This window comes from Cetorhinus maximus, chromosome 6, assembly GCF_964194155.1.
Source record: "Cetorhinus maximus chromosome 6, sCetMax3.hap1.1, whole genome shotgun sequence".
Classification (NCBI taxonomy): Eukaryota; Metazoa; Chordata; class Chondrichthyes; order Lamniformes; family Cetorhinidae; genus Cetorhinus; species Cetorhinus maximus.
The window spans coordinates 35090750-35108289 of record NC_135884.1 but is presented as its reverse complement, the minus strand read 5'-3'; the positions used below and the strand labels follow the sequence as shown (position 1 = coordinate 35108289).

The window sequence follows — 17540 nt, the reverse complement described above, 5'->3', positions numbered from 1 at the left end:
CCTCAAGTATTTGTCTTCCAAAAGTTTTTATCTGTTGAAGGTCAAGTCCTTGAATTTTCTTAGGACTGCAGTATTTCTTCATAAAAGGATCTTTTGGTTTAGCCTTTATGCAAAATAAATCATTACTTTTAGCAAAATTACTATTTCTTGGTGGTTAATTATCACATTTTGCAATGTTCTGTAAGTGATCCAAAGGACAGACATTTGGCAGCTTTCTTAGCAAGACAGCAACTGAGCGATTAAGGACTGATCTGCCACAAAATTAAGGGCCAAACAGTTATTACTGGATATTCTTTGTAACCAAACATAAACCAAATTAGATTGCAATTAGATTGCAACTACTTTAAAACTTTGGTCTAGCAAGATGGAAGATGCAAAAGGCAGCTATACTCTATATTCATAATTATTTAAAATCCAAACTAAATATTTTTATGCAAACAAATTACCAAATAAATTTATTTCGCTGTTTACAAGAGTGCAATGTGCATACTTCAGGACATTCAAATACCTTGGTTGAACAATATGGAGATAAGCAACCTCTATAAATCAAGCAATCAGTAACATTTGAAGAACTGCAAGAGTCATAGCTTTTGGCTTTCATTCATCTGACTACTTCACTACTTCAGAGTTTCATCAGTAGACAATGAATGCACAATACTGTGCACAATGCAATCCAAATCAATTGCAATATGGAAATACTGTTCAGTGTGGTCCTCAACTTTGGATGACTAATTATTTACACAATTCTTTTGCACATTAAATATTTTCAGCATGCTATTTCTTGTTTCTACAGATGTCTTTATCAATCTTCCAGTATAACCTGAAGATGGTTCTCCAGCGATTAATTTGGCTGTATTTTCAATTCGATATATAGTTGATGAATTTGAAAGTTTCAGGTCCACACACCAGCTCAATTACTGATTAACTTTGCAACTGAGCAGAACTTCAAATTTAAGCTTGCTCATAGTTTTCTGAAGAAACAAAACAGTCTGAAAGCAATTTCTATGCCATCGCAATGCAATATTTGATACTCTAAGTATTTGTTGGCAGAGGCAAGTTACAAGTATCAATATGGATGTAAAAATCAAATCCTGCTTGAAAATTCTGCAAAGAAAGATCTTAGAAACTGTAAAACAGCTTAGTCTAATTTCATATTTATATTTGATGGGACATACCTTGCAGATATAATCTCTTAGTGTCCCTTTTTCATTATACATTCGGATTACAAGTCCTGAAGATTCACTAGCTGTAGCAAAGGTGACAGGGTAGATATACGGGTGCTGAAGGTTAAAATAAAAATCTTTCTCAGACAAGAATTCAACTCACATTTAAAGTTTACTAACAGTTTGGTAGTAATAAAAATATCCACTATTGACCCCTACCCCCAGTGGCTTAAGGGTCAAATCAAAGTGTTGAACCACACAGAACAGATGTTCCCAATCTGATCCTTGATCGCAGATACAGACCATCTTACCTAGTAGGTGCCAGAAAAATGGTGAGGAGCAGGAGGGAGTTGGGAAGGCAAGAGACACAAAGTTGTTCTTTGGTAGGGTTGTGGGAGGCGGGGGGAGGTTGGATCCACCAGAGTTTCCACCTCTGATTTAGCAACCTGGGAAGCACATATTCACAGATACCAGATGAGAATTGACCTTCACTTTCATGTCCTCAAGATTGAATATTCTACCAATGATTACTAACTAGATTCATCCCTGATAAGAGGAAAATCATCTGGGAGAATTTAGAAATATTTAAACTAGAACTTCACTTTTTGGTTTTGAAGAAGTCAAACCTTTTGGTCTCACAAATAGTTTACCCAAAGAATTTCAAAAAGGATGATCTTAAATGAGACACTGATCAAATTCAGTACAGTGTGCATACAAAACAACTGGAGGAAACTGGGAAGTGGTGGTATGAGAATAAAGATGGTGACCATTCTCACCCAGGGTCTTCAGCACAGATAAAACAGCATTCCCTTAAGGTCTCAGGAAGCATGGCAGTGGCATAGTGCTGTTGTCACTGGACTAGTAATCCAGAGGCACAGGGTAATTTCAATCCCATCATGGCAGATGGTGACATTTAAATTCAATTTTTAAAAAAATCTGGAATTAAAAGTCTAATTATGACCATGATCCAATGTTGGTTGCTGTAAAAACCCATCTGGTTTACTAATGTCCTTTAGGGAAGGGAAAATCTGCTGTCCTTACCTGGTCTGGCCGACTTGTGACTTCAGGCCCACAGGAATGTGGTTGACTCTTAAATGCCCTCTGAAATGGCCTAACTAGCCAATCAGCAATCAAGGGCAGTTAGGGATGGGCAATAAATACTGGCCCCACCTCATGAACGAATAAAAAAAAATTGATTTGGGTATAATATGGGTAGCCAAGATCAGGAGAGATAGAATCCAGGAATTGTCTAGAAATGGCTAGTTTAGGCAACAGCTTTAAAAATGCATCTTTCTTCTTCACAGAAGTAACTTTTCATCTAAATAACCAAGTTGATATGGAAGGGCCACTGGGAACAGCATTAAATTTGTAAATGCGTATCCTTACTTTATCTATGTCTTGCTTGCCAAAAGGAATTGAACAATGTTAAACATTGCAACTTGTATGCTGTGGTGTTAACTGTTCAAATTATTCAGTTAAAAAACACTGATAAAACAATTGATAATCTATTGATAATCTTATGAACCATAGGGGATTCTCTTCAGCAGAACTGATTTCCCTTAGCTGGAAGGATTTTTTTTTTTTGCCATCTTTCTTTCACTTCTCCATCAATTTGTCAGAAGTATTAGGAAGATTTTGTTTGAATTAGCCAAACCTTCTAGTGATAATTTGCTCTCAAAACCCTCATTCTGTTTTTCTTTTTCCCCATCTATCCAGTATGGCAACAATAAGTATTCCACTTAAAACTCACAAGAGTCTTCTGTTTAGCACTGCAGCCAAGATATGGTGAAATTTAACCACTGAAGGCAGTAAACAAATTACCTCTTAACTGAAGGCTTGCATGCATGACAGTTTGATTCTAATGTGTGCTGGTTAATTACAACAGTAGTTATACTATCACAAATTAACTTTGCAGCCTCTGCTTTGCATCAAATTCATTCTGAAAGATTACTTACAGACCATGAAGGTAAAAGCTTCATTGCTGATTGAAGATCTTTATCAGACAGAAACATATCAGGGCCAAGGTCAGCCTGTAAAACAGATCACAAGGCAAATAAAGGTGAAGACCATCGAATCCTTCCTAGCTCATCCATCCAGAAAGGCCTAAAAGGCCCCACACGATTAGTCATAGCATTCAACTGTTTCTCAAATATTTCCATTATTCCTCCAATTGTAACCAATAAGTTCAAACTTGAATAACTATATTAAAGTCAAAATTTCCACTTTAAAAATCAACCTATTGAACAGACCCATAAGTATGTCAAGATTCTAATATGTATTAGTATGGAAAATCTTATGTCTAAGCACACTTCAACCATCAACTTTTCCATTATAAATTCTCATGTGCGCGTTTTTACTAGAAACTGACTATGCCAGCTTGTCATGCTGTGATTAAACTGTCCAAAATGAATTCCCATTGCTGTTTAGGAAATTTTAAAGACAATGCAGATATTGCCCAATAAAACATTGAAATGTCTGAATAATTTTTAATTATAATAAAATCTTTACCTGTTACACATCAATTCTTGACCATCCAGTGCAATTTTCACACTGTAGGCCCTTTATACCTTTTGTTAAAATCAGGGAGAACTTGCATGGAGTTTTTTAAAAATTATTGGCTAATTGTTCAATTAAACACTTTAAAAGTGGAAAAGCCAGACAGTATCAATCCACAACTACCAACACTCTGGCTGTTTCACACAAAGGAACTTTGCTAATGAATTTTATATGAGCATTCAGTTCAAACACCAGTTCCTTTGCATGTTATGTTCAAGACTCCAATACACAAAATATGCTACAGTGGAGTGAAATTAATAAAATTACTATAAGTATCTCAGTCTCTTGAAGTCAGACTTACCCAACTTAATACCTGCCGTTCTTTGGGTTGATCCTTACTTTTTATTAAAAGATGCCGTTTTCTTAATCTCCAACCTTGGAAAAAAACAATTAATGCTCTAGGTTTTCTCCTATTTGAAGTGATCACTATCTTCAATGAATCATCCACAAATATTGTATTAATGGTAATGAAAACATTGTTGTAATCATATTGTCCACAGTACAATACAATTTCTAAAACTGCACAGCCACAATCCAAAAGTACTACATTCCAAACCTTTCTCCAGAACTACAGTATTTTCCATAATTACATTCCACCAAAATTAACTCCATTCAATCACACTGCAGCCAAAAAAATTACAAGGTACATCTAACAAAATATTCAGGTTCAAACTGAGTGTGCTTTATTAAATGTGAATTCAGAAGCGGGTGGATCAATGTGTGCTCTTTGATATCAAATGAAGAAGAGATTATCTGCAAAAACCTGGTTTCAAAGCCCAGCATAAGTGTCTATGTATTCACTCAAGAAGTGGTTAACACCAGTCAAAAATTTCATACTTTAAATACATGTCATACAAAAGGTTGCCAGTGAATACAGGACAAAGGACTTCTGTTGGACCAGGGAAAATTTTTGCAATCCTGTTAAAATTCTCTTAGAATATTTACAATAACCAAAATGAAAAAGTTAATTATAAAATTATTTTTAAAAAAAGAGAACACCCTATTAATCCTACAATAATTCCTAAACTACACCCCTCATTATTCAGCTGTGGCAGGAATTCAAAAACCTTCTAAAAATTAATATTGATGGTCTCTTACATTGCTCATAAGCATGTCCCATGTGGCTAGCAGGATGAAAGTTAGTGTGAAGCTTAGGGCAAGAACAAACGATGCACGGAGATTTGCAATGGGGCGAGGTTTCATGGACAATGTTGCTATAAGAAATAAAACTTAATTAAATAACATTAAATTTGGAAGTGAAGCACAGCAGATCTTAGAAGTAGAGTGCAGCCAGAGATGGCTGAGTGTGGACTCTATAGTCAATTCCAAGATTTGTAGAAGCCCAAGCATCTCTACACGTTGTGTTTACAAATAGAATTACACGTCTTTTCAGGTAATCTCTTTGTTATTTCATACCAAAGAGCACACAATAATCTCAGAATTTACATTTAATAGAATGCTAGTATCTTCATCTTGGATTGTTTTAACCCTATAATGCGATTATTTTTAAGGAATGCAATTTGTACAGAATATTAAAATTGGGAACAAAGCTTTAGCATTAGTGAATAACCAAAGCAGAAAATCATTTGCGAGGAAAAGTTGCATAGATTTCATCAAACAAAAAACTGATGTAAAATTCACAATTAACATTAAATTGATGCACAGGAGTATGATAAGCACAAAAAAAACAAAAACGATAAATGGGAAATGTTTACCATCACCAGGGCTCATCTCCCTGAATGATGAGATAAAAGTTTTCTTTTTGCCAGTTGTTAAGGTCTCATGTGAAACAAACTGGGGAAGTCTCAACCCACAACTATAATCAAGAAACTACTTACAATTCAATACTAGTCAGAAAGGCTACAAGTAAAAGAAAAATGTCATTGCAGCTGGGGATAAGTATATTGCCAGAGAAGAACAGAGAGATGCTGACACCAAATCTACAAATCTGTCTGGATATACTGGAAACAAGTGAAAGTGTATTCCAAACCCTAACTATAACATATCTCTCCTCAATAAGCAGAGCTTTTCACAAAAAATATGCATAGCCTAAACTGTAGATTTACTCACCTATTTCCTTTAGTGGTTCTACCACCTCCCAGTTAGGTTCAGAACGGAAGAACATAGATACCTGCTGTAAGGCGATTTCTGTTGGTAAGTTAGAGAGGGAAAAATGGACTGTAAACCTTTGCACAAAAATGTTAATTCTGAACACTGAAAAATAAGAAATCAATATTAAACTGATAAATTTACAAAGAATAACTTTAAAAACGTCTTCCAGTAATTGGTTTGCCGTACCTGACAGGGATATGGGACATGCAGTAACTAACAACTTTAATTTAGTGGTTACTATTTATGAAGACTGAATCACATTTTTGCAAACCTCTTGTTTGGATCATTGATTCGGCTGCAAGAACACACAATACTTTGCTCTATTCTGTTTATTCCACTCAACTATAAGCAGTAGTCATCCAACAATGAAAGGGTAATTTTTACTGGATCAATGAAAAGAATTAATGCAATCTCAATACTGCTCTTAGGCATAGGACACATTTTTAAAAATTCAAATTTGATCCTTAGTGTGTACTGAGCTAGCCAATCTCAGCGAGGTTAGCAGTGCAGGCAATGGGCTACAATTGGACTCAGGTTCCCAATCTAGGAACAAAGAAAAAAGTGACCAGCCAAAGTTCTTGAGCTTCTGAATGCTATCTAGATATCTGTTGGTGGCAGATGTGAGTGGATGATATGAGAGCATTGTCCAAGGCTCAGTGGTGACTGCTTCACAGACATAAAAGCTCTCAAGTTCAAACACAAAAAAACTGCCACTTGCACAAGGTACTAGATGGCTGTTGCCATTTTCAAAACCGTAACTCAGAACGAATCATTATCTTAACTAGTGAAGCCTAAGAGGAGAAAAACTTCAAATAGAAAGAAGGAAAAAGAACTAAAAAAAGTTGAAGCTTTTACTATTTTCAGCTTAATTTTAAACATAGACATTTGTAAAGGTGATGTTTTTGTGTACAGGTTAATTAGTCACTATTATTTTTAAAATAGCATTTACATTTTCAGAGTTTTATGACAGCAAGAAACTAAGAGTAGATGCTATTTTGTAGAAGATGCAATTTGCAATAACCAAACTTATCATTAAACCAAACATCAGTAAAGCATACAAGTCTGTATCTGTGGTACTGACCAGTGTAGTTAGATGAGTAGTTGATGGGATCAAGAAATTTTTTAACCAGTTCACAGTTGGATAGTATATGTTGTGTCGTGATGAAATTCAGGTAATTCTGAAGTCCTCGTTGTCTTTCTGCTATGAACTCACGATCCATATTTCCAATTAGCTTTTTGGGAGGTAGAGGTAGGATCAGACCTGAGATCTGTAATAAACACAAATTTACTGTGGCTGTAAGCATATTGATTACTTGGAATGTTAACTTTATTCTATGTTTATGATTTTTTAAAACAAATTTAAATCAAATTCCACTTTGCTATATGTTTTTCAACAGTTCATAATTCAATAAAGTCTTTAAAAGTTCACCTTGTCACATCATTTATATTTTAAATAAATCCTTTTGTCATTTCTAGCCATTATTACTGCTGCAAATGAACAACATTTTTAACTTTATATTTTACTAAAATGCTTTACATCAAGGTTTGGCCTCTTTTACTGCATTCAAAACAAAGTACAAACATCTGATCAACCATTTGAACCAAAACCCGAAAAAAAGTAGCAACATCAGAAAACTGCAGCATGTGTCAAACATCAGGATAATTGTGAGGTCTTAAAAATAGCTTTTAAATCTATTATAGCAAGATAGCAACTTATTTATTTGAAAAATAAACATTTCAAATATGTCTTGAATGCAAAAGGCTAACCTTACACAGTAGTGGATTGATTTTTCTGACTTCTAAGTATTATAATGGCACCCTCTGATCTTGAACAGTAATTAGTGTTCAAAAATATTAATAAGCAATTAAATCCTTATAACAAAATCAGACTTGAATGTTAGCCTTTGTAGTAATATTCATTCTGCACAGTTTCAATATATGAAATCGGTCTAAAACTTGTGCCTTTAGGTCATTTAGAGACATTTTAGGTCTCAATAAACTGTAATAAATCCTTTTGGACATCACATTGTAAATTTTACAAGTATTTTATTTCCATAATCTCATAATATTAAGATTTGCTTGCAAATGTTTTTTCTTGATAGGTCTCCCATTTTTCAAATTCCATAAAATTGGTTTGCTCCTGCAGCACATTAAAAACAAAGGCAAAAACAATAGATGAGATACCTGTAAACTAGCATTCAGGACATCAAAATCACTGTATCTTCTGATAATCTGCAAGTAATCGCAAAATATAAATTATTTTCTTCTCTATGAGTCACTTTGTTTAGCTTCTAACACTCTACAACAATACTGCAGAGATGTTTCTAGTCATACTTAACATAAAGATTGTTAGGTTTAATAAGTGATTGTTCTTCTAATTTTTTTAAAGTAAAAACTACATTTAACCATGATGGTAAGCTATCATTATGCTGGTGATGGTATTCCCGTGAGTGAAAATAGTCATTTGGTAATAGAGAACTTGAGTATTGCTGAAAAAAAGACATTTTCTCAAAGCTTTTTCCCTTGCACTCATCAAGACAATCGCAAGAATATCAATGTCAGGGGAAGCAACAACTTTATACTGTATGAGAAGAGAGAGCTGATTGCTTGGCAAGTGGACTCTGGGACAGAATGCACCAGTTAATGATGACTGACAGTTAACTGCCAAGCAATGTTTAAAATTTTAAACTAGGCGGCTTGACTCTGGTTGGTCAAGGCATTGCCCTAAGGAATGAAACAGCAAATGGCTATCATTTATTTTGTTTAGTTGAAACAGGCGTAATGCGTGTACTTGTTCTTTCTGTCTGCAAAGAACAGAGCCGTGTGTATTACTATGCAGCTTCCAGCACATGCAAGTGCACCACTCTGCGAGCCCGACTGACAATCTTAAATTGGTTGTAATTTTTGGCACACTGAGGAGTATTTAGCAAACGTTGTCCAATCGTGGAACCACATCTAATGTTGGACAATGTGTTTTGAGTTTTGCAAGCACGGGCTGGTTGGTTACAGTCTGTATCTTGCCCATTGCAAACAGCGGAAGGGACTTCCTGTTTGATACAATCTGCCTGTCTTTGGGACTTACGGCCTACATACCTAGCATCAGACTGGCACTGAAAGTGCAGATGCTATTTCAAATTCTACATCGTGCAGTACGTGTGAAATTCCTAAAATTATTTCTTGCACATATCAAAATGGTGGTAATAGTAACGATCAAATGGTGGTAATAGTAATGTGTAAAATATCTAACAGCTCAGAGTTGCAAGGAGTATAAATGGTCACTGAAGAGTACCATTTTGTCAGCCTCCTTCTACCCATAATATACTATCAGTTGACAGCTTTACATATGAAACTAGCAGAGCTCTATAAAACTCTCTAGAAATTCTTTTGTGGATATATCTGCAGTGAGTTGCTTTGTTCATAGAAAGAAATGGAATAACTTCAATTACAACATATATCAATTGATTATTAACTCTGGGCCAAATAGGTCTAACTTCATTATACGCATTTTATATTCAGGGGAGATCGTGACATAGTGGTTATATCACTAGCTAGCAACTCAGAGGCCAAGGCTAATGCTCTGGGGATATAGGTTCAAATCCCACCGTGGTAGCTGGTGGAATTTAAATGCAATTAATTTTTAAAATCTGGATAGTCTCAGTAATGGTGACCATGAAACTATCAATTGCTATAAAAACCCATCTAACTCACTCATGTTCTTCAGGGAAGGAAATCTGCCTAGCTTATCTGGTCTGGCCTACATGTGACTCCAGATCCACAGCAATGTGGTTGATTTGTAATTGCTCTCTGAAATGGCCTAGCAAGCCACCCTCAGTTCAAGGGCCATTACGGATGGGCAACAAATGCTGGCCTTGCTAGTGATGCCAACATTCCATGAACAAACATAAAAACTACTAACAAAAGGCAATCTAATTAATTGAGTCTGTAATGAAATATCATTTTCACATGTAGAAATATAATTATTTGTTTTTCCAGACTACGCGCATCTGTAATAGCCTTGTAGCACAAACAATATAGCATCTGGTGACCATGTAGCTTCTGGATTGTCATAAAAACCCATCTGGTTCACAAATGTCCTCGAGGGAAAGAAATCTGCCCTCCCTACTGGTCTGACCAATATGTGGCTCCAGATCCACATATCTCTTTTAACTCTCAAGTGCTTTCTGAAATTGCCAAGCAAGCCACTCAATTTGCCAAACTGCTATGACAAAGTACAATGCAGCGGTTCAACATGGCAGCTCACTACCTTCTCAAAGCCAATTAGGGATGTACAATAAGTGCTGGTCTTGCCAACAACACCCTGTGAATGACTAAAGAGTGCAACCTCTTTTACTAATTTCTCTTCTTCAAGGGATTTTTAGAGCAGCAGCTAGAAAAGTATGGATGAAAATGGCAAAAAAGTGATATTAGACCAAGCTATGTTATTCTTTAATTAATTGTTCAAGGAGGCTGAAAGCTATATTAATAGCATAAAGGAAAGAAAGAACTTGCACTTATATAGTAACATCTAATGACCTTGGCAAAAACAGAATTACCTGGAAAAACTCAGCAGGTCTGGCAGCATCGGTGGAGAAGAAATCAGTTAACGTTTCGAGTCCTCACGACCCTTCGGCAGAACGTGAGGACTCGAAACGTTAACTGATTTCTTCTCCACCGATGCTGCCAGACCTGCTGAGTTTTTCCAGGTAATTCTGTTTTTGTTTTGGATTTCCAGCATCCGCAGTAGCTTTTAGCTTTTTGTTTTTATCTAATGACCTTGGGATATCCCAAGGGCTTCACAGCCAATTAAGTGTACTGAATTGAATGTATCACTGTTGAAATGCAGCCAATTAGCTCACAACAACATCCCAAAAACAGCAATGACATAATGGCCAAGTAATCTGATTTTAGTGACATTGACTGAGGGATAAATATTAGCCAGGATACCAGGGATAACTCCCCTGTTCTGCTCTGACCTACAGCTATACCATATTTTACATCCACCCAAGGGCAGAGGGGCCTTAAAGTACATCACTACCTCAGTACAGCACTGAAACATCAGCCTGGATTTTGAGTTCAAGTCTCTAGAGTAGGACTTGAATCCACAACCTTCTGCTCCAAGAGATGGGAATGCTACACTGAGCCACATCCAATACGATGATAAAAGAGAGCTAACAGTCCAATCAATTATGTATGCCGCTCAATTTTGTACATATATCAAGAACAGAAATTCTCAAATGCCCACATCAAAATTAGGATGGTTGTAACATTTTTTAAAAATTGTTCTCGGGATGTGAGCACTGCTGGCCCAATTACCCTCGAGAAGGTGGTGGTGAGTCACCTTCTAGAACCACTGCAATCTATGTGGTTTGGAAACCCACTGTGCATTTTCTGTAGTGGTTTGATATAACTGAGTGACTTGCCAGTCCATTTCAGAGGGCAGTCAAGAGTCAATCGCATTGCTGCAAGTCTGGAGGCACATGCAAACCAGGCTGGATAAGGAGGCGGATTTCCTCCTCTGAAGGACACTGGTGATCCAGGTGGGCTTTTATGACAATCCAGTAGTTTCATGATCATTATCGAAACTAGCACTTTATTTCAAATTTATTAGTTAACTGAATTTAAAAATCCTCCAGCTGCCATGGTGGAATTTGAACTTATGTCTCCAGAGCATTAGTCTAGGCCTCCAGTCTACTAGTCCAGTAACATTACCACTTTGCTACAGTCCCACACTAAGCAGAAAATTCAACCTCAGAATATAGCACATATGTAAAAATAGCATGTAGAGCATCTTTAATGTAAAAAAAAAACTTTGCAAAGTGCTTCACGGAGACAATAGGGAAAATGGACAGATATAATTCCGCCCTGTGCACAAAGTTAACTGGTAAAACATAATAGGTTAAAAAAAATTTATATTGAAATGGTGTACCTGCCAACTGTTTTCTGCCGACACTCCACGTTGTACACGAATAATATATTCCTATAAAAGTAAACAAGACAAGCAAATTAGAGCAAGGCCAGAACAGAATACCTCATACTTTTAACCAACACAGTACAATGGCCCAAAATGTGAGCACAGAAGTATTGTGGTTGGTTTGGCAATCAGGATTTCAGTTCAGAGCTGTAGATTTTCTTTTGAATTGGTCTAAATTAATTAATTAAAGGTACTGCCTGGTGTAGTATCTAAACCATAATGACAAGAGGGTTACAAGTTCAAATTCCAGTCTTTTGAGTTAGTTGATCACTGTGGCAGCAGTTAGGGCATTACAATTGGCCTTTATACCTAGGAACAGGAGAGAATAAAAATCGGCCAGAGTTTTAACTCATGATCACTATCAAAAAAATGAAATTCCTCCATTTATATTGCACCTTTCATAAACTCAGGATATCCCAAAGTGTTTTACAGCACTTTGCAACGCAGTCACTGATGTGATGCAGGAAACATGGACACCAATTTGTGCACAGCAAGCTCCCAAAACAGTAACAGGATAATGACCAAATAATCTGTTTTTGTGATGTTTGTTGAGAGAGAAATATTGGTCAGGACACTGGCGATAATTCCCCTGCTCTTCTTCAAAATAGTACCATGCGATCTTTTATAGTTACCAGAGACAGCAGTTTAACGTCTTATCCCAAAGATAGCACCTCTACTAGTGCATCACTCCTTCAGTGCTATAGCGGAGAGTTAGCCTAGATTTTTGTGCTCAAGTTTTTGGAGTGGGACTTGAACTCACAACCTTCTGACCCAAGAGGCAAGAGTGCTACCTACTGAGCCATGGCTGAAACAAAGCTGAGTTTTGCTGTTACATGTAAGAGTGATGACATTGGACAAGAACAAGATTGGGCTAGACTGTGCTACTCTTCATGATTAAATGGCCTACCAACAATCAGTATCCAATTTCACAAAGGAAGAATGGCCACTTGGGTCAGATCTCTCAGCATCCATGGAAGCATACCCCCACAAACATCAGTATCTTCAGCATAGGAGCGGGAAGAACGAGGTCTGAATTTTGCATGCATCAAGACAAGACACTGGCCTGGATTTTCACTGAAGGAATGACAACAAGGCTAACTGCGTCACCAATATTATGGACTAAATCAGCTTCTGGCATCTGCACACACTCTGTCAAACAAAGAAATTAAGAAGTTGCTGGACAGTTTGCCCTGCTCAAACTTCATCACACTGGTATCTCACCAATAGGCTCAGTATTAAATCCCATGAAGGACTCGAGGTTGTGATACCTACCCACTCAGCATGCCAGGAAAAGCTAAGGCTGGTGCATTCAGGGAAAAGTGAATTTTTACTGGCATGATGTGTCTTAATTATTGCCATTTTTCTGGCCCTGAAAATATCATTTTACAAATGTGGAGTCTTATTCCTTCAAAATTTAATTATTGTTGGACATTTCAAAATGTGTTTTTACTTTTGCTTTGTCTCTTTTCTGTCTCTCTCAATCCTAGCTTTCTTTACCTCTCTATTTTCACTCTGAATTAAATATTCTAATCTATACCTCCTCACCTAGACTATATGTCTCAATGAGGATTCTTCAATCTGACTGGTTGAACAGACACACTGCTGCATGTCCCGTTCAAACAGATTCCAAACTACCTGTAGTAACCAAAAGTTGCCACTCAAAAATCCACAAACGTCTGTGTGAAGCTGTAAACATAATAAAAGGCAAGGGCCACCCCTTTGCTGCTGACCACAAAATCAAAGCCACTAATTTTTGAAAAGATCAAATACTGTTTGTTGTTTGTCAGCATTCTTAATTTAAGTGCTTTGACTGCAAATATAAAGGACAGTTGTGTCTCAACACTGATTCAACAAGAAGCCTTAAAAACATTCTTCTGTTGTACCACTGTGACATTTCCGTATCAGCTATTGTAGCTTCATCGTATAAAAAGTTCTGTACTGTGGACATGAGTCTATTAAGAACCATGTTGAGATTACCCTTGCAAGAAACAGAAATGTGTGACTCTCGTCCCATCACTCTGGCCTGGATCAGGTCTCAGAGGCGAATGTACCATTTTCTTAATTCACTGAAGAGCTCCCTTCTGCAGAGTTGAACAACTAATCGTAGAGCACTGTTGCACAGTAAACCAACAAAGTCAAAATTAACAAATTAGGTTCAAAATTTATTTTGTAAACAACTGAGACAGAGTAGAGAGAAATGCAATGCACTCCCAATGTTGGGGGAGTCCAGAACCAGGGGTCACAGTCTGAGGATATGGGGTAGACCATTTAGGACTGAGATGAGGAGAATTTCTTCACCCAGAGGGTGGTGAGCCTGTGGAATTCGTTACCACAGAAAGTAGTTGAGACCAAAACATTGTATGTTTTCAAGAAGGAGTTAGATATAGCTTTTGGGGCAAAAGGGATCAACGGGTATGGGGAGAAAGCAGGAGCAGGCTATTGAGTTGGATGATCAGCCATGATCATAATGAATGGTGGAGCAGGCTCGAAGAGCCGAATGGCCTACTCCTGCTCCTAGTTTCTATGTTTATATAGCAAACCAAGAGAGTAAATCAAACTTAATAGGTCAATACTCCCTAAGAAAAGGCATTGTCAAAAAGGAGTGTTCAAATAAATGCTTCAATAATCAATTTGGCTCAAATAAAAGACTTCTGTTCAATAAGTCTAAAAAGACTGCCATTTGTTGAAGGATGATAAAATAAATAACAAAAAGGTTGAATAATAGAGTCACTGATAGCCATATGAACACAACCAATAGGAAAGTTGTGTTTTGTGCATGAGGGAGATACTTGTGATCTTTCTTGTAGAGAGAACTTTTAAACTTCCACAATGTCAATCAACTGGCCTCAGATGTCTTTCCACACTCCTCTAACCTGAAAACTTCCAAAACAATAACTAAGCCCACAATGAAGCATGGGGCTAGCAAAAGTAGCTGTGATTACAAAACACACCTAAAATTGTAACATTTTAAAATCAGACTTCTACGTGAAAAGTGTCTCCTACGTTTCAGTTCCACACACCAAACCTATGAATGCACTATTACTGCAATCTGGATGAATATGCCAAAATCACAATAGCAGTACTCTATTTACAAGATACTCCATGAACGCAAATTCATCCCTCCTCCCCAAATAGTGGGTAAGAATGATCAACTTTAGTGTAGTTCATCCCAATGCCACTGTTTTCTTTTGTCTTTATGCCAATTTGCTCTATCAACTTTTCTTGACCTCACTTGGTGTTCACTGGTAAGTTAGAGAGTAAGGTGAAGCAGATAAAGACAGAAGTCAGGTTGATAATACAAGTACTGAATATAGGAAGTTCACAAGGGTAGTGAGAAATGAAATCAGAGAGGTTAAAAGAGATTGCAAGAAAAGACTGGCAATTAGCATAAAAGACAAAAGTTTTTTCTAAGCATATAAGTAATAAAATGGTAGTAAGAGGAAGGATAGAACCAATTAGTGAACAAAAAGGGGATCAATGTATGGAGGCAAAGGGTATGACTGAGGTACTAAAATGGGTACATTGCATCTATCTTTATCAAGGAAGAAGACGCTCCCCAAGTCTTAGTGCAAGTGGAGATAGTTGAGATACTGGATGGTCAAACAATTGATAAAGAGAAGGCATTAGCGGCTGGTTGCACTTAAAGTCAATAAGTCACCAAGACCAAATGGAATACACCTAAGAATACCGAGGGAAGTAAGGGAGGAAACTGCAGAGGTACTGGCCATAATCTTCAAATCCTCCTTAGATATGCTGATGATACCAGAGAACTGAAGTGCTGCAAATATTGCACCCTTATTCAAAAAAATGGTGTAATGATAAATCCAGCAACTACAGGCCAGTCAGCTTAACCTTGAGGTGGGAAAGCTTTTAAAGACAGTAATCTGGGACAAAATTAACTGTACTTGGACAAGTGCAAATTAATAGGGAAAGCCAGCACATATTTGTTAAAGGTAAATTCTGTTTAACCATCTTGAATGAATTTTTCTTATACAAGGTAACAGAGGTGGTTGATGAGGTTAATGCGGTTGGTGTGATGCATATGGACTTCCAAAAGGTGTTTGATAAAATGTCACGTAATAGACTTGGCAGCAACGTTGAAGCCCATGGAAGAGAAGGGACAGTGGCAGCATGGATATGAAGTCAGCTGAATGACTGGAAACAGAGTAGCAGTGAATGGTTGTGGCTACTTTTTAAAAATTCATTCACGGGGTGTGGGCTTCGTTGGCTGGGCCAGCATTTATTGCCCATCCCTTGTTGCCCTTGAGAAGGTGATGGTGAGCTGCCTTCTTGAACCGCTGCAGTCCATTTGTAGACGTACACCCACAATGCTGTTAGGAAGGGAGTTCCAGGATTTTGACCCAGCAATAGTGAAGAAACAGCGATATATTTCCAAGTCAGGATGGTGAGTGTCTTGGAGGGGAACATCCAGATGGTGGTGTTCCCATCTATCTGTTGCCCATGTCCTTCTAGATGGAAGTGGTCGTGGGTTTGGAAGGTGCTGTCTAAGAAGCCTTGATGAATTCCTGCAGTGCATTTTGTAGATGATACACACTGCTGCTACTGTGTTTAGGTGGTGGAAGGAATGAATGTTTGTGGATGTGATGCCAATCAAATGGGCTGCTTTGTCCTGGATGGTGTCATGCTTCTGGAGTGTTGTGGGAGCTGCACTGACCCAGGCAAATGGGGAGTATTCCATCACACTCAGGACTTGTGCCTTGTAGATGGTGGACAGACTTTGGGGAGTCAGGAGGTGAGTTACTTGTCGTGCGATTCCTAGCCTCTGAACTGCTCTTGTAGCTACAGTATTTATATGGCTGGTCCAGTTCAGTTTCTGGTCAATGGTAACTCCAGGATGTTGATAGTGGGGGATTCAGTGATGGTAATGCCATTGAACATCAAGGGGCGATGGTTGGATTCTCACTCATTGGAGATGGTCATTGCCACTTGTGTGACGCAAATGTTACTTGCCACTTGGCAGCCCAAGCCTGGATAATTGTCCAGGTCTTGCCGCATTTGGACATGGACTGCTTCAGTATCTGAGGAGTCACGAATGGTGCTGAACATTGCGCAATCATCAGCGAGCATCCCCACTTCTGACCTTATGATGTAAGGAAGGTCATTGATGAAGCAGCTGAAGATGGTTGGGCCAAGGTCACTACCCAAAGGAACTTCTGCAGTGGTGTCCTGGAGCCGAAATATTTGACCACCAACAACCTCAGCCATCTCCCTTTGTGCTAGGTATGACTCCAACCAGTGGAGAGTTTTCCCCTTATTCTCATTGACTCCAGTTTTGCTTGGGCTCCTTGATGCTACACTCGGTCAAATGCAGCCTTGATGTCAAGGGCAGTCACTCTCACCTCATGAGTTCAGCTCTTTTGTCCATGTTTGAACCAAGGCTGTAATGAGATTAGGAGCTGAGTGGCCCTGGCGGAACCCAAACTGGGCATCAGTGAGCAGGTTATTGCTAAGCAAGCGCCGCTTAATAGCGCTGTTGATGATCCCTTCCATCACTTTAATGATGATTGAGAGTAGACTGATGGGGTGACGATTGGCTGGATTGGATTTGTCCTGCTTTGTGTGTACAGGACATACCTGGGCAATTTTCCACATAGCCAGGAAGATGCCAGTGTTGTAGCTGTACTGGAATAACTTGGCTAGGGGCACAGCAAGATCTGGAGCACAAGTCTTCAGTACTATTGCTGGAATATTGTCAGGGCCCAAAACCTTTGCAATAT

General features: G+C 37.9%; 1 protein-coding gene across 2 annotated transcripts in view; it reads right to left on the bottom strand.

The window, feature by feature from the left end:
* pxk (PX domain containing serine/threonine kinase) overlaps positions 1 to 17540 on the bottom strand; it is a 77451-nt gene that overhangs the window by 50087 nt on the left and 9824 nt on the right. For both annotated transcript variants that reach the window (XM_078543606.1, XM_078543607.1), the window contains exons 2-9: positions 11758 to 11808; positions 8016 to 8063; positions 6913 to 7099; positions 5790 to 5867; positions 4021 to 4094; positions 3119 to 3193; positions 1176 to 1280; positions 2 to 103 (exon numbers count right to left, since the gene is read on the bottom strand). In XM_078543606.1, coding sequence (XP_078399732.1) covers positions 2 to 103; positions 1176 to 1280; positions 3119 to 3193; positions 4021 to 4094; positions 5790 to 5867; positions 6913 to 7099; positions 8016 to 8063; positions 11758 to 11808 — 720 coding nt within the window. The remainder of the gene's footprint in view (position 1; positions 104 to 1175; positions 1281 to 3118; positions 3194 to 4020; positions 4095 to 5789; positions 5868 to 6912; positions 7100 to 8015; positions 8064 to 11757; positions 11809 to 17540) is intronic.